This window comes from Hoplias malabaricus, chromosome 1 (genome assembly GCF_029633855.1).
Source record: "Hoplias malabaricus isolate fHopMal1 chromosome 1, fHopMal1.hap1, whole genome shotgun sequence".
Classification (NCBI taxonomy): Eukaryota; Metazoa; Chordata; class Actinopteri; order Characiformes; family Erythrinidae; genus Hoplias; species Hoplias malabaricus.
The window spans coordinates 20,417,181-20,433,620 of NC_089800.1; the positions used below are offsets into that span (position 1 = coordinate 20,417,181).

Below are 16,440 nucleotides of genomic sequence, written 5' to 3' on the forward strand. Positions count from 1 at the left end.
ACACTAAGTATTAATAATTACAATGTTTTATTAATTTTATATCTAAAATTAATTTTACCAAAACCATAAAGCACCAAGTGAAAGTCAAAATTTCGAAGTGAGAATGTACCCAGTTGTCCATTTATTGATAAGTAAACAGCAGTGTACTATTTTAAGACCTACAAGGCAAATGTGTATCAATAACAGTTATTTTAAGAATGAACTTGTTCAGCAGGAAAATAATCTAGTACAAGTCTTCATTCTCTCCAGTCACCGTTCATTCTGTCACACCCCACACCCGCACACAGGGAAAGAGCAAAAGGGCGAGCTTCCATGGGCTGAAAGTGCTGGGGTGTAACCACACATTGGCACCGCCTCCTTCAAAACACTAGCTATATATTCCAGATATTCTCCTCGCTTTTTACGGAAATATCACCATAGCCCTGACACTGCAGCTCTGAACCAACTCGCACTGAGGTGAGTGTCTTACTGCGCCGCAAAAACAAGGAGACGAGAGTAAAACCTATCGCTAACTTATGTTTAATATGAAAGTTAACTGAGGGATAAACGCTGTTGAGTGACGACGAAGAAACACGGTATCTAGCGAAGGTATTTTTTGCTCAAGTGTCGAGTTTCGGTGTAAAAACATTAAATTAAATCGAATTACTGTCAACGTTGGAAATATACACACTTTGTGTTTACATTGTCTTAGCTAGCAGCCTGGCTAATGTAATATATTCTGTATTAAAGAAGCACTGTCAGTCAAACGACTACTTATACTCCAAAAACGTATGATAAATGTGTGTGCTCATTTTTGTGTACTCAGTTAAAGGCTTAAAATAAAAAGGACACCTGCAGTAAAGTCTCTTCCTGGTTAAACCAGGCTTCGGGAGAAGGGTATCTCTGCAGGCCGGAGGCAGCTCCAAGTGGGAGGTACAGCTCCAAGTGAGCGCGGAAGGACATTTTAAGCACGAGATATGTAGTTGTCGTAGAGGCTCTGGAGACGACCCAGAGGCTGAAGAACCCTTTTTATTTGTTTTTAAAAACAGGGCTGATATGGAGCTGTTTCTAAAAGCTTGTGTTGATGAGCAGGGTCTCAGGGTCAATGCGATGTTTGTGGTTACGCCATGCCCCTCACCCCAGAATTTTTAAGGCATGGAAACTGGACTGTAGCTGGCCCCTCACCTCAATTCTTAAGGCACAGATACTAGACTGCAGGGCACCTTATAAACCACAGTTCAGACAGTGTGTATAGTTTGATACTTTTAGAAACCTAGGCTGTCTGGTTAACTGTGATGTCCTGCTTTGCGTAAAATGCCCTGCACAAAATAGGTATCCTAGTTATTTTCTTTCTTCTAACAAATTTCCATAACTAATGCAGCTCAAATTGCTCTGTTTGAGCATTGTTTGGAAGTTTAAGAGAATGTCAGTGAGTTCTTTGGGATAATGTGTTGGATTATTGTGTATTTTGTAGTACAGCTGTGTGCCTGGTGACCACGTAATAACTGTTTTGTTTTCAGTATTAATATTGTACCTTGCAAACATTGAGTACATTATATGGAGTACATTTTTAGCATTATGTGATTTACAGACTTGTTTGTGGTTCGCTTAATATGTGAAATTCTTGCAATAAATAAAGAGAATAACCATTTAACTGAGACCACATGTGCTGAGAATGATAATGTTTGCTTACATATAGGCTACTACTCACTTCCTAACAAGAGACATGACGACAGTAAATATGGGTTCATCAGCACAGCTCAGTGCTGGAGTGCTACATATTCTTTGCCTGGCATTACGTTCATGTTTCTCTACTCCAGAGAATCCAATTCTATTGTCAGTATTTCTCTACAGGGATTAGAGAGGCAGTGTGTGCACATCTGTGTTAGTAACGGTTGCAACTTAATGTAGAATATATTCATTACAAATTTGTCCTCAAATATATGGTGTATTTCTGAAATAAATTAAACTGAATAAATGAATTATATTAAAATAAATTGATAGCCCTTCGGGCGGCACAGTAGTGCGGCAGGTAGTGTTGCAGTCACACAGCTCCAGGTTGTGGGTTTGAGCCACACTCCATGTGACGGTCTGTGAGGAGTTGAATTAGATAAGCAATTTCAGACAATGAATGAATGAATGGTAGTCCTTTTACAAATTCACATGCACAATCCAGGTAATAATAAAGAGGGCTTTCTGACAGTCTAAGCCAGCGTTATCCAATTCGGAAGGGCGTGCACCAGGAACACAAAAGAGACTTAAAAGTGTCATAAAAGTCTCGACTGCTATAAAGTATTAAGAAAAATGACTTATAAATATTTTAATATTGACATTATCACTGTGGTATGTTCTTAGGAAAATAAAACACATTTATGTAATTTATTCTGAAGTAAACAGTCTCAGCTCCTGACTGAATGTGCAGAAGATAATGTACTCATTCGGTTTCTTCCACAGAATTTGGAAAAAAATGGATTCTTTGACAGTGGCCAACACAAGTTTCGCCCTTGACCTGTTCAAGAAGATCAGGGAAAGCAACAAAACAGGCAACGTGTTCTACTCTCCCCTCAGCATCTCCTCAGCTCTGGCCATGGTTTATCTAGGAGCTGCAGGCAGAACTGAAGCTCAGATGTCTGAGGTTAGGACTCTTTCTTTCTGTTTCACTAAATGCATTTCTGAAATTTTCAGAATATTTTGGAATCACTTTCCCTGTGTGACATTAAGACGGTTAATGCCTACTTTTTTAGGTGGAGTTTCATCAAAACGTGTAGAACATTAATACAGTAATATCCTCACAATAAATAAATGAATCTTTGTTTAACTATTATTCTGAGAAACTTGAGCCTTATGATGACTCAACGAAGCTATCCTGAGATACACCCACTGGGGCACACCTCTCATAGATTTCATCACATTGTGGTCTTCAGAAAGTGATAAAGTGGCCATGGTTATAAATCTCCTGGTCCTTAGACAGCAGAGATTTCAACAGGAATCTGACCTTTGATACTTTACACATGATTTGGACATACGGTGATTCACTCCGCTGTTTCTTACTGTGAGATTCCTCTGAGACGCATCCCTTTGTCAGCCATAAAATATGTTTTTTTATCAGGGTTAAACAATATTCCCATGGTTTTTATTAGTATCCTCAGCTGAAATTTGTAGGGATATCCATGTAAATGATATGTGTAAATTGCCTTAGAATTATCTTCTTTATTCATTAATTCAGGTACATATTGTTACCACTTCAGCCTAATCTGGGGTGCGGTGGCTATAAAGATTCACTTGGCAGAAGGCAGAAACGCACCCATGACATGGTTATTTATCTTATTTAACAAAGTTACACTCTGTACATGCTGTGAGGCTTTTTTCATATTGATCTTTGTAAAAGTGGCTCACTTAATTCCTGTTTGACAGAAAGTGCGTCTGTAAATTAATATGGTTTAACTCATTTGGCATAAACTGTGGAAGCAAGTTGTTCTTTAATTCTGACGTACAATATTGTGCTATAGGTCTTAAGCTTCAACAAAGCTATGAAATCTAAATCTGCTCAAGCAGCAACAGTTCAACAGGCCCAGAAGGTCCAGAAAGCACAGTTACCTGTGGCTCTACAAAACAAGGTTATTGGATACGACCGCTAACAAGCTAAGGGTTTTATTAAGACATAAACATTAGTGATGGCAGCAGTTCATGGCATACATTGGCATTTCTGTATTGGTGGAGGATAACTGGGATTTTCTTTGTGGCTTCCATTCTTTCAAAGTGCTCCGCTTTCATTCACTATGAACAGCATTTTTCATTTGCTGCATTTGCTCTTTAAGGTTTACAGACGGGGCTGTTGGAGTTATTGGCTGAATATTAACTCTCTGTTATTGTATTTTTCCTCTTTTCCAACTCTATGTTTGAAGATTTCTCAAAGCAATTTCATTCTTCAGTGACGTCTTGCTTTTATAACTAGGTTTATGCATTAATTTCCGTTTCTTTTCTTTTTCTTTTTCTTTTTATTTTTAATTTATCCTGAACACTAGTCGTTGCACTTCACCAAAGCCACGGATGATATCCACACTGGCTTCAAGAAGCTCATAAGTGAACTGAACAAACCAGGAGTTCCATATTCCCTCAGCCTCGCCAATCGGCTTTATGGAGAGCAGTCCTACAAGTTTGTGGAGGTAAGAAGTTTCTTTACAAAAATTTGCTTCTAGGAAAAGACTGCAAAATTCTAAAAACACAATTTCCTTTAATCAGTCTTTAACTGATATTTATGAATCTATAGTTTACAAGTTTCCACTGGCCACATTCTTACTTTAACCTTTAATAAAAAAAAAAAAAAGATCAGGTCACAGACCGATGTGTTTCACACCACAATCCTGCTGTTACATGGCAGTGATTAATCAATGTATAAAAATGACTGATCACTGTCCTTTTGTTCTAGAAATTCCTACATAACACAAAAACGTACTACAGCGCTGAGCTGGAGAAAGCTGACTTCAAAACAAATGCAGAGGCTGCCCGTGGAAATATTAATGAATGGGTGGAAAAACACACACAAGGTTAGAACTCTAGTAAAGTTTACGTAAATGTTAAATGTATTTATTTCATGCTTTTCTTTATAATTATTGACAAAGTTACATGTATAATCCTCTATTCAGGGCTCACTGTTTCATCCCATAAAGCAGTCCCATGTCACAAAGCTCAAAAAAATGTATGGAAAGTCAATGTAATCTGCTAAAAATGAATTAATGATGCCTCATTGATTTTGGCAGGAATTCATACAACATGCTTTATATGTAATCATTAAAAACAATGTCTTTAGAAATGCACTGTTTATTCATGCACAATAACACAATAACTGCTTTTCAGCTGCCAGTATCAGAATAATGATTGTTTTATTATGGATTCTGTAATGACACTCAGTTAACACAGCTGAAACTACCACAGCTGTAGTGATTCACCTGGCAATGTATGAGCCTCCTAGTCTTGAGTCCTGATGTTTAAACTTTTACTTTTCTACTTAGAAAAGATCAAGGACATTCTGGCTAAAGGAGATGTTGACAGTTTGACCAGACTTGTCTTGGTGAATGCCATCTACTTCAAGGGCAGCTGGGACAAGAAGTTTCAAGAGTCTTCAACCAGTGAGGTTCCATTTAAACTAAACAAGGTGATTCAGGAACATGCAGCACACGATCTAAAATCATATGTTATTATCTAAAGTCTTCTCCATATTCAGGTTAATGACACATTAAATGTAGAATCATTTAAAATAATATAAAGCCTTGGACAGCAGAAACTGATCATAAATTGGTTGTCTGTAATAGTAATTGTAAAAACATTTTAAATGGATCTCTCATGACTCTTCTGCTGCAAAGGGATATTTTATCCTTGTTGTTTTCTTTTTACCAAAAGAGAATATCTCTCACTCTTCAGCTGCTAAAATTTCAGTGCATCCTTATTAGTCACATTTAGTCAACTATTAGTTCAAGTTTTCCCTTTCCTTTTGCAGAATAGCACCAAACCAGTTCAGATGATGCGACAGAAAGCAAAGTTTCCCCTGGTCTACATCCCTGAAATGTCTTGCAGGATTCTGGAAATGCCATATGCTGGAAAAGAACTTAGCATGATAATAATGCTACCTAACGAGATTGAGGATAACTCCACTGGCCTTGAGAAGGTAAATGATACAGTTGTAAATGATCTGAAATGCTATAAGATGTCACTTTATTGATCCAGAAAGAAACAGCTTTCATTTGAATTTCTTTCTGTTGTTTTCTCTCAGCTTGAGCAAAACCTCACCTACAAGAACTTTGTGGAATGGACACAGCCTGAAAGAATGGACACTGTTGAGGTGCAGGTGTTTGTGCCCCGGTTCAAACTTGAAGAGACCTATGACATGAAGAAGCTGCTTGTCAGCATGGGCATGGTGGATGCCTTTGATGATACTAAATGTGATTTTTCACACATGTCTCCTAGCAATGATCTGGTGCTGTCCAAAGTCATACATAAGTCATTTGTAGAGGTGAATGAAGAGGGCACAGAAGCAGCTGCAGCTACTGCAGCAGTCATGATGTGTCGCTGTGCCATTATGCCCCCAGAAGTTTTTATGGCAAACCACCCATTCCTCTTTTTCATCAAGCACAATGCGACCCAAAGCATTCTCTTCTGTGGACGCTACTGCTCTCCTTAAGTTGCCTGATGCATTAATGTTCAGTGATATTTCTCATAGTCAACAGTAAGGAAGGTCCTCCGCCTTCATTGCTGTGCTTTCAGTCATGAGACCACGCCCCTCTCCGCTAACGTCCTGCCTCCCACACGAGAAAAGGGTCAGAAGTCTGAAACTGAAAATAAAAGAATCTGAAAGTGAAAATAAGATCTGTGTCTGAAAAAAAGATATGAAACTACAAAATATATAGGAAAGTGAAAATTTTAAATAAATTATTCATTCAAAATAATTAATTAATTGAATCAAAATTCTATTTAAATTGAAAACAAATCATCCTACACTTAATGTTGAATACAGTGTTGTATTTTTCAGATTTAAATCTCAATATTTGAACTTTCAGTTTCAGATTTTTTTTTTTTCCGAATGAACAAATCTTTTGACCCTAATATAACTCCATAACTCAACTGTTTCAAATGAAACTGTTCAGAAACATTGAGGTATTGCTTAATATAAAAGTTTCTTATGAGGAGTGACAACACCCTTTGACAAAATACAGTTTACTATCACAGTAATGTCTGTAGTGTAATGTAAAATTACAGGAGTTTGTTTTTTTGTACTGTTTCTGTGAACTGCTAAAGTGCATAACCTTACTTGCAGAAACAATGCCTCATAACAAAAGAATGCAATTATGCACAGATAATTTCAGCTCTGTAAATATAAAACTAAATATTGCAAAGACAACACTTCCAATCTTGAAAATTGATATTAGTTTTATTTAAATATATGTGTTTTTAAATACATGCAGGTGTCTCCAATACTGGGAGAAGGGCATGTTTGCTACTGTGTTATTTTAATTACCTTTTTTTTTCTTCAAGTGTTTGGTAACTGAGGAAACCAACTGCTACTGTAGTTTTAAAAGCTGCTCAGAATGTCTGGGTCTGCTTTGTAATTTTTTTGTGTTTAAATTTTACCAAGTTTTCATCTGCAGACAGGTCAGTTAAGATCCCTGACCGTTTGATTACAGAACTGTGCTTTTGTAATACAGTTTAGCCTTATAAAGTTGAAATAAGCAAGGCCTTCAGGGATAAAGATATCATCTGGGTGGTGGCATATATTGCTTTATATATCTTTCTGATTTATTGGTGCTTATAAAGATTTGCCAGTTACCCACACCTTGTGCACTAATGCTATCACAGATCATACTATCACAGATGCTGCCTTCTGAAATGTGCACTGATAATGAGCCAGATGGCCAACTGCTCTTTAGCACAGAGGATGTGATATCCAAATATTTTCACATTTTGTTGACCACAGAGAACATCCACTTCACTTCAATAAATCATTAAATGAGCTCTGGCCTGATTAAGGAGGTGGTGTTTCAGGGAATATATTTTATTATATTTGCTTTCTTCTTTCCATGGAAGTATTTTAAATTCCATTCATGCATACAGCAGCAAACTGCATGTGTTCCTGAGCCCATGCTGTAATTTCTACTACAGAAGATGTTTTTAATACAGTGCCACCTGAAGGCCTGAATATCACAGCCATGCAATATCGGATTATATAAAGAGATTTCTCTGTAATCTCAGAATTGTTTAATTGTATTGTGTATGTGTGATGATGAAATTCCCAGGTTCTTTAATATTTTAACTTGAGAAACGTTCTTGAATTGCTGCTATATTAGCCTGCACAGTGTTTCACAGAGTGGTAAACCCCTCCACATCTTTATTCTGGAACACCCAGCCTCTCTAGAGTGATTTTTATACTCTGTCATGTTACTTACCTGTTACTAGTTGTGATTAACTAAATTCCACTGTCTCTTTTTTATTTCTTTATTATTTTAAGCATTAATATTTGGTTGCCCCATCCCAACATTTTATACATGTTGCTAGCAACAAATTGTAAATAGATGTTTCATTTTGTACTATTTTAATTAAATATGGTTTATTTACCAGTGATAGAACGATCAGCTTGGTACAGCCAATGAAAAACTGATAATTGTGGAAAGGGGTGGTCATTCAATAGAGTAGGGCTTAGTCAAACTGTTGTTTTAATTACATTTACTTTATGTTTTATATTTATCCTGAACAACGGCAAGGAAAATGGAAACACATTTGAAACGAGGCAATTAATCATAGGTGACACAAAAATTCCATGGAGCTTTAAAAGATGGTGGACACCACAATTCTATTTTGCTAATGTCATTTTCCCAGTGTTATCATGCATTAACACATTTGATTCTATGTGTTAGCAGCTGTTACGCCAAGGAAGTCATAGTTCCTTTGGTGTTACTAAGCATTAATGGTATTTAACTGTGGAGGTCATGTTTGGTCTCTGTTGTTGGGCCAAGCTCTCACTAAATGCAAGTTTCCAACATAAGAAAACAGTCATTTCTAACACTAAACATACATTTAATGCCACATGGTGAAAGAGGGGTTTACCAACTGCATTACAGCACACAGGGATTATAGCTAAAGAGACTGAAGAGCTCAAGCAACACTTCAGCAGATTCAAAATAATGTGACACCAGAGTTTGATCAGGCAGAGAGGTAGTGCTGAGCACAGGGCCTGGCCTGAGCATGACAGGTCTAGCCAGACAGCTGCAGCTAGCTTGTAACACTGAAGGACCAAAACAGAAGGCTGGGAGCTCAGTGCCCACACTTTGGCAGCATACAATGGTACTTGTACGATGGACAGCAAATTGAGTAAAATGCCAACAGTTCACATGAACCTGGATACACCCGCAGCACAAGTCTGCCATGTTCGTTAGTCAGCAGTGAGCTTCTGTAACATCTTCCCTTCAAATGCCACACAGAGCTGCCTGTCTGTCCTCTATTCTCACTATTCTTGGTGGCATGCAAAGACCTGGGTAAAGTATGGCGCTGCAGTGACAGTGAAGTGGTGGTGGTGTGTTAGTGTGTGTTGTGCTGGTGTGAGTGGATCAGACACAGCAGTGCTGCTGGAGTTTATAAACCCCTCAGTGTCTCTGATGAACTGAGCATAGTGACCCAACCAAAAATATCCTGCCGACAGCGTCCTGTGTCACTGATGAACGACTAAAGGATGACCAACACACACTGTGCAGCGACACATGAGTTACTGTCTCTGAATTTACACCTTCATGGTGGACCAATGAAGTAAGACTGTCTAACAGAGTGGACAGTGAGTGAACACAGTGTTTAAAAACACAAGCAGCACTGCTGTGTCTGATCCACTTTCACCAGCACAACACACACTAACACATCATCATGTGGTCAGAGTAATCCACCACCCACATCATACCTGCTCTGTGGGGGCCCTGATCATTGAAGAGCAGGGTGAAATGGGGATTAGAAAGTATTTTCCTGCTTTTCTGATAACTGTTATGCAACATTAAAAATGACAATTGACTTTTAATTGAAAAAATAACTAAAAACTAAGTATTAATAATTATATTAATAACCGCAATACATTTTATTAGTTTTATATATAAAATTAAATTGACCAAAACCATAAAGCACCAAGTGAAAGTCAAAATTTTGACAATTTACCCAAATATATTGATAAGTAAACAGCAGTGTACTATTTTAAGACCTACAAGGCAAATGTGTATCAATAACAGTTCTTTTAAGAATGAACTACAGCTTGTTCAGCAGGAAAATAATCTAGTACAAGTCTTCATTCTCTCCAGTCACCGTTCATTCTGTCACACCCCACACCCGCACACAGGGAAAGAGCAAAAGGGCGAGCTTCCATGGGCTGAAAGTGCTGGGGTGTAACCACACATTGGCACCGCCTCCTTCAAAACACTAGCTATATATTCCAGATATTCTCCTCGCTTTTTACGGAAATATCACCATAGCCCTGACACTGCAGCTCTGAACCAACTCGCACTGAGGTGAGTGTCTTACTGCGCCGCAAAAACAAGGAGACGAGAGTAAAACCTATCGCTAACTTATGTTTAATATGAAAGTTAACTGAGGGATAAACGCTGTTGAGTGACGACGAAGAAACACGGTATCTAGCGAAGGTATTTTTTGCTCAAGTGTCGAGTTTCGGTGTAAAAACATTAAATTAAATCGAATTACTGTCAACGTTGGAAATATACACACTTTGTGTTTACATTGTCTTAGCTAGCAGCCTGGCTAATGTAATATATTCTGTATTAAAGAAGCACTGTCAGTCAAACGACTACTTATACTCCAAAAACGTATGATAAATGTGTGTGCTCATTTTTGTGTACTCAGTTAAAGGACACCTGCAGTAAAGTCTCTTCCTGGTTAAACCAGGCTTCTGAGTGAGAAAAATGTCATAAAAGTCTTTCTCTCGGCTGCTATAAAGTATTAAGAAAAATGACTTATAAATATTTTAATATTGACATTATCACTGTGTTATGTTCTTAGGAAAATAAAACACATTTATGTAATTTATTCTGAAGTAAACAGTCTCAGCTCCTGACTGAATGTGCAGAAGATAATGTACTCATTTCGGTTTCTTCCACAGAATTTGGAAAAAGATGGATTCTTTGACAGTGGCCAACACAAGTTTCGCCCTTGACCTGTTCAAGAAGATCAGGGAAAGCAACAAAACAGGCAACATGTTCTACTCTCCCCTCAGCATCTCCTCAGCTCTGGCCATGGTTTATCTAGGAGCTGCAGGCAGAACTGAAGCTCAGATGTCTGAGGTTAGGACTCTTTCTTTCTGTTTCACTAAATGCATTTCTGAAATCTGAGAATATTTTGGTATCACTTTCCCTGTGTGAGATTAAGACGATTAATGCCTACTTTGTTCAGGTGGGGTTTCATCAAAACTTGTAGAGCATTAATACAGTAATATCCTCACAATAAATAAATGAATCTTTGTTTAACTATTATTCTGAGAAACTTGAGCCTTATGATGACTCAACGAAGCTATCCTGAGATACACCCCCTGGGGCACACCTCTCATAGATTTCATCACATTGTGGTCTTCAGAAAGTGATAAAGTGGCCATGGTTATAAATCTCCTGGTCCTTAGACAGCAGAGATTTCAACAGGAATCTGACCTTTGATACTTTACACATGATTTGGACATACGGTGATTCACTCCGCTGTTTCTTACTGTGAGATTCCTCTGAGACGCATTCCTTTGTCAGCCATAAAATATGTTTTTCTCTCAGGGTTAAACAATATTCCCATGGTTTTTATTAGTATCCTCAGCTGAAATTTGTAGGGATATCCATGTAAATGATATGTGCAAATTTCCTTAGAATTATCTTGTTTATTCATTAATTCAGGTACATATTGTTACCACTTCAGCCTAATCTGGGGTGTGGTGGCTGTGAAAATTCACTTGGCAGAAGGCAGAAACGCACCCATGACATGGTTATTTATCTTGTTTAACAAAATTACACTCTGTACATGCTGTGAGGCTGTTTTCATATTGATCTTTGTAAAACTGGCTCCCTTAATTCCTGTTTGACAGAAAGTGCGTCTGTAACTTAATATGGTTTAACTCATTTGGCATAAACTGTGGAAGCAATTTGTTCCTTAATTCTGACGTACAATATTGTGCTATAGGTTTTAGGCTTCAACAAAGCTATGAAATCTAAACCTGCTCAAGCAGCAACAGTTCAACAGGCCCAGAAGGTCCAGAAAGCACAGTTACCTGTGGCTCTACAAAACAAGGTTATTGGATACGACCGCTAACAAGCTAAGGGTTTTATTAAGACATAAACAGTGGTGATGGCAGCAGTTCATGGTATACATTGGCATTTCTGTATTGGTGGAGGATAACTGGGATTTTCTTTGTGGCTTCCATTCTTTCAAGGTGCTCCACTTTCATGTCGACTATGAACAGCATTTTTCATTTGCTGCTGTTTGAGGTTTACAGACGGGGCTGTTGGAGTTATTGGCTGAATATTAACTCTTTTTGGTCTTTTATTGTATTTTTCCTCTTTTCCAACTCTATGTTTGAAGATTTCTCAAAGCAGTTTCATTCTTCAGAGTGACGTCTTGCTTTTATAACTAGGTTTATGCATTAATTTCCTTTCCCTTTTTTGTTTATAATTTTTAATTTATCCTGAACACTAGTCGTTGCACTTCACCAAAGCCACGGATGATATCCACACTGGCTTCAAGAAGCTCATAAGTGAACTGAACAAACCAGGAGTTCCATATTCCCTCAGCCTCGCCAATCGGCTTTATGGAGAGCAGTCCTACAAGTTTGTGGAGGTAAGAAGTTTCTTTACAAAAATTTGCTTCTAGGAAAAGACGGAAAATTTCTAAAAATACAATTCCCTTTAATCAGTCTTTAACTGATATTTATGAATCTATAGTTTACCAGTTTCCACTGGCCACATTCTTACTTTAACCTTTAATACTTTGGTTTTCAGTTTAAAAAAGATCAGGTCACAGACCGATGTGTTTCACACCACAATCCTGCTGTTACATGGCAGTGATTAATCAATGTATAAAAATGACTGATCACTGTCCTTTTGTTCTAGAAATTCCTACATGACACAAAAACGTACTACAGCGCTGAGCTGGAGAAAGCTGACTTCAAAACAAATGCAGAGGCTGCTCGTGGAAATATTAATAAATGGGTGGAAAAACACACACAAGGTTAGAACTCTAGTACAGTTTATTACATTTACTAAATATTTCATCCCATAAAGCAGTTCCATGTCACAAAGCTTGACAACTGTTGCTTGCTTAAAATTTATGGAAAGTCATTGTAATCTGCTAAAAATGAATGTATGATGCCACACATCAACCTAATCTGCAAAACATGTTTAATATATAATCATTGAAATGCACTGTTTATTCATGCACAATAACACAACACAGTAACACAATAACTGCTTTTCAGCTGCCAATATCAGATAATGATTGTTTTATTATGGATTCTGTAATAACACTCCTAGTCTTGAGTCCTGATGTTTAAACTTTTCTAATGTATTGTCTTAATTTTTGTGGAAAAGCATGTTTTACATTGTAATAATAATTTTATAAATGTATTATTCAGAAAAGATCAAGGACATTCTGGCTAAAGGAGCTGTTGACAGTTTGACCAGACTTGTCTTGGTGAATGCCATCTACTTCAAGGGCAGCTGGGACAAGAAGTTTCAAGAGTCTTCAACCAGTGAGGTTCCATTTAAACTAAACAAGGTGATTCAGGAACATGCAGCACACGATCTAAAATCATATGTTATTATCTAAAGTCTTCTCCATATTCAGGTTAATGACACATTAAATGTAGAATCATTTAAAATAATATAAAGCCTTGGACAGCAGAAACTGATCATAAATAGGTTGTCTGTAATAGTAATTGTAGAAACATTTTAAATGGATCTCTCATGACTCTTCTGCTTCATGATTCATCTTCTGCTGCAAAGGGATATTTTATCCTTGTTGTTTTCTTTTTAACAAAACCAAAAGAGAATATCTCACACTTTTCAGCTGCAAAAATTTCAGTGCATCCTTATTAGTCACATTTAGTCAACTATTAGTTCAAGTTTTCCCTTTCCTTTTGCAGAATAACACTAAACCAGTTCAGATGATGCGACAGAAAGCAAAGTTTCCCCTGGTCTACATCCCTGAAATGTCTTGCAGGATTCTGGAAATGCCATATGCTGGAAAAGAACTTAGCATGATAATAATGCTACCTAACGAGATTGAGGATAACTCCACTGGCCTTGAGAAGGTAAATGATACAGTTGTAAATGATCGGAAATGCTATAAGATGTCACTTTATTGATCCAGAAAGAAACAGCTTTCATTTGAATTTCTTTCTGTTGTTTCCTCTCAGCTTGAGCAAAACCTCACCTACAAGAACTTTGTGGAATGGACACGGCCTGAAAGAATGGACACTGTTGAGGTGGAAGTGTCTGTACCCCGGTTCAAACTTGAAGAGACCTATGAAATGAAGAAGCTGCTTGTCAGCATGGGCATGGTGGATGCCTTTGATGAAGCAAAATGTGATTTTTCACACATGTCTCCTAGCAGTGATCTGGTGCTGTCCAAAGTCATACATAAGTCCTTTGTAGAGGTGAATGAAGAGGGCACAGAAGCAGCTGCAGCTACTGCAGCAGTCATGATGTGTCGCTGTCTCATTATGGGCGGAGAAGTTTTTATGGCAGACCACCCATTCCTCTTTTTCATCAAGCACAAGGCGACCCAAAGCATTCTCTTTTGTGGACGCTACTGCTCTCCTTAAGCTGCCTGATGCATTAATGCCAATGCAAAGAATACATCATTGTATGCATGCATCTGAACACATTTGCATTGTTTATGAATGGGTTTTACATAATTTGGGAGGACATGGTTAAAATAGTTAACTAAGACATTGCAGGGTGTTGATTAATGAATTCTGATCTCACTTGTACACACGGTCTTATACTGTTCACTTGTGCCTTAATCCTGTAATGTTCCCTAAATTTAGATTGATGCCTAATTTATAATATAACCTCATCTGATCTTTAATAAAAAATATACAAGGACTTGAATTTCAGACTTTTCTTTTAGATACAAAACACTAGCATGAAATTACATTTAATGCTGAACCTTCAGGGAAAAGTCCACAACTCATGCCCCCCTTAGATTTTCAACATGAACCACCATTTGGTTAAAAAAATTAATAAATAAATATATACCTGATTTGCAGATTTCATATTACTCTGTGCTACAGCTGTGAAGTTATATATTTTATATTTAACTTTGTGTCCAGAATTGATGCAGATGGTGGTTACCTTCATAATTTTTTGCATAATTTTTAATCACTGCATAATTGTGATCAAAATACCTACACGCCGTTTAGACAGGTAAAGAGGAGAACACCAGTCATTCATGTTACAAATGTAGTTTTCATTTAGTTTTTTAAAGAACGTACTATTAACAAAGGCAGGCAGTTTCACAATAAGAATGTGTTTGATTTTTGGAAGTGTTGAAATATCTTGAAAGTTTATGAATGTATACGTTTACTATTTACTCACTTGGCACTTAGAAACAGCATGTTCTCCGTAGACTCCTTGGTGGTGGTTGTGGGATGATGGCATTTAATCCTTACCCAGCACACGTTCAAGTAAATGACACCATATATGTGTACGTTCCTGCCCGTGTCCAGTAGGTGGCAGTATCATTCAGTATCTGAACTTGAACGTCACCATGACTTAAACCTATAAAAGTTTTTGTTGTTTCGGATCACTTAGGGTGGAAATGTCTCCAAATATCTGCCCCTCAAACATACCATTCCACCTTAAAAAACGCGGATCTTCTGAACGTAACAATCATAGACAATCTCTTTAAAATAAAAGTGCTAAAAAGGGTTATTTGAGTGATTGCAGTAGAAGAATCACATTTGTTTCCATGTTAGAACCATCTTTTGCTAATACATTTTAAATTGGTATACAACCTTTACATCAAATGAATATATTTTTATAACCTTTAATAAGTTCTTCACACTCGCACGCCTTCAGCAAACATGGTTCGTTATGGAACCAAAAATAGTTCTTCTATAGCATCATTCAAAGAACCATTTGTAGCATTAGCATCAAAGCAAAGTTTAATGGAAAGCTGCATCTCAAGCACTTGTTCCAAATAAGAATAGTATTAAGTCTTTTCAGTCACCATAGGGAAGTAGACTCCAACAGCAGAATAGTTCTCATCTCAATTCATGTTAATTTCTGTTTAGTCAAGTTTAAAGTTTGGGTGGCATATTTTAAATGGACTTTTTGCCATTATCTGACACCATACATCTGGAAAATGATTAAAAAACTAAATTTTAGTGAGTTAATGAAGAGCTTAATTAATCATTTCTCAACTTTAGCAGCAACAAAGAGTGTATTCCATGTAAATGCTTCTCACACTCAAACAGAGATCATGGAAACACCAACACATAGTACACAAAAACAAACATTTAAACATCACTATTATTATTAATGTTTATTTATTTATTTCCTTTTAAAAATTAAACCTACAATTGCATCTGTATATGTCTTAATCCATACCCCAGTGAGTAAGGTCAAGAAATTAAATCTGTCCGCTCGGTATTAAAATGACTTCAGTTAGTCAAGCACTGAAACTGCAAATGGGTTATGAAACACACATTTGCATTGACCTGGTTCAGCGGTGCCCAGAATAGTGCAGCACTGTCACCAGATGTGAGCTGCTCCCCAGAGTATTCAACAGAACCTGAAACCTGAAATGGTTGCTACATTGGTCCTCCTAATTAATCAAAATGAATATGTACAGAATAGTGTTTAACACATGCTCAAATTAAGCGTAGAGTGATGTGAACTGATATCAGACATTAATGAGTTTGGGAAATGTTCTTCTTGGACTAAAGTGGTA

At 37.2% G+C, this 16,440-nt stretch overlaps 2 protein-coding genes across 4 annotated transcripts; both read left to right on the forward strand.

The window, feature by feature from the left end:
• Positions 1-272: 272 nt before the first annotated feature.
• LOC136697052 (leukocyte elastase inhibitor-like) lies at positions 273-8,038 on the forward strand. 2 transcript variants are annotated; one of them, XM_066671966.1, is made up of 8 exons: positions 273-456; positions 2,434-2,614; positions 3,489-3,596; positions 4,005-4,145; positions 4,409-4,526; positions 4,992-5,134; positions 5,477-5,644; positions 5,750-8,038. In XM_066671966.1, exons 2-8 carry the CDS (start codon positions 2,447-2,449, stop codon positions 6,155-6,157), a joined length of 1,254 nt encoding a protein of 417 aa, XP_066528063.1. In that variant the 5' UTR covers positions 273-456; positions 2,434-2,446; the 3' UTR covers positions 6,158-8,038. The 2 variants fall into 2 exon arrangements, with proteins under 2 accessions (XP_066528063.1, XP_066528155.1); XM_066672058.1 differs by lacking the exon at positions 3,489-3,596 and having other exon boundaries at positions 277-456; positions 5,750-8,037.
• Positions 8,039-9,846: 1,808 nt separating this feature from the next.
• Positions 9,847-14,586, forward strand: LOC136701922 (leukocyte elastase inhibitor-like). Of its 2 annotated transcripts, XM_066676717.1 has the most exons (8): positions 9,847-10,010; positions 10,616-10,796; positions 11,671-11,778; positions 12,184-12,324; positions 12,597-12,714; positions 13,118-13,260; positions 13,628-13,795; positions 13,901-14,586. In XM_066676717.1, exons 2-8 carry the CDS (start codon positions 10,629-10,631, stop codon positions 14,306-14,308), a joined length of 1,254 nt encoding a protein of 417 aa, XP_066532814.1. In that variant the 5' UTR covers positions 9,847-10,010; positions 10,616-10,628; the 3' UTR covers positions 14,309-14,586. The 2 variants fall into 2 exon arrangements, with proteins under 2 accessions (XP_066532814.1, XP_066532822.1); XM_066676725.1 differs by lacking the exon at positions 11,671-11,778 and having other exon boundaries at positions 9,849-10,010.
• Positions 14,587-16,440: the final 1,854 nt, after the last annotated feature.

Excerpts from the sequence above, each read along its gene's own strand:
- LOC136697052 (XM_066671966.1), top strand. The coding sequence starts at position 2,447 with ATGGATTCTTTGACAGTGGCCAACACAAGTTTCGCCCTTGACCTGTTC. Across the intron at positions 3,597-4,004 it reads CTGTGGCTCTACAAAACAAG|TCGTTGCACTTCACCAAAGC; the intron begins GTTATTGGATAC and ends CCTGAACACTAG. Across the intron at positions 4,146-4,408 it reads AGTCCTACAAGTTTGTGGAG|AAATTCCTACATAACACAAA; the intron begins GTAAGAAGTTTC and ends CTTTTGTTCTAG.
- LOC136701922 (XM_066676717.1), top strand. The coding sequence starts at position 10,629 with ATGGATTCTTTGACAGTGGCCAACACAAGTTTCGCCCTTGACCTGTTC. Across the intron at positions 10,797-11,670 it reads CTGAAGCTCAGATGTCTGAG|GTTTTAGGCTTCAACAAAGC; the intron begins GTTAGGACTCTT and ends ATTGTGCTATAG. Across the intron at positions 12,715-13,117 it reads GGTGGAAAAACACACACAAG|AAAAGATCAAGGACATTCTG; the intron begins GTTAGAACTCTA and ends TGTATTATTCAG.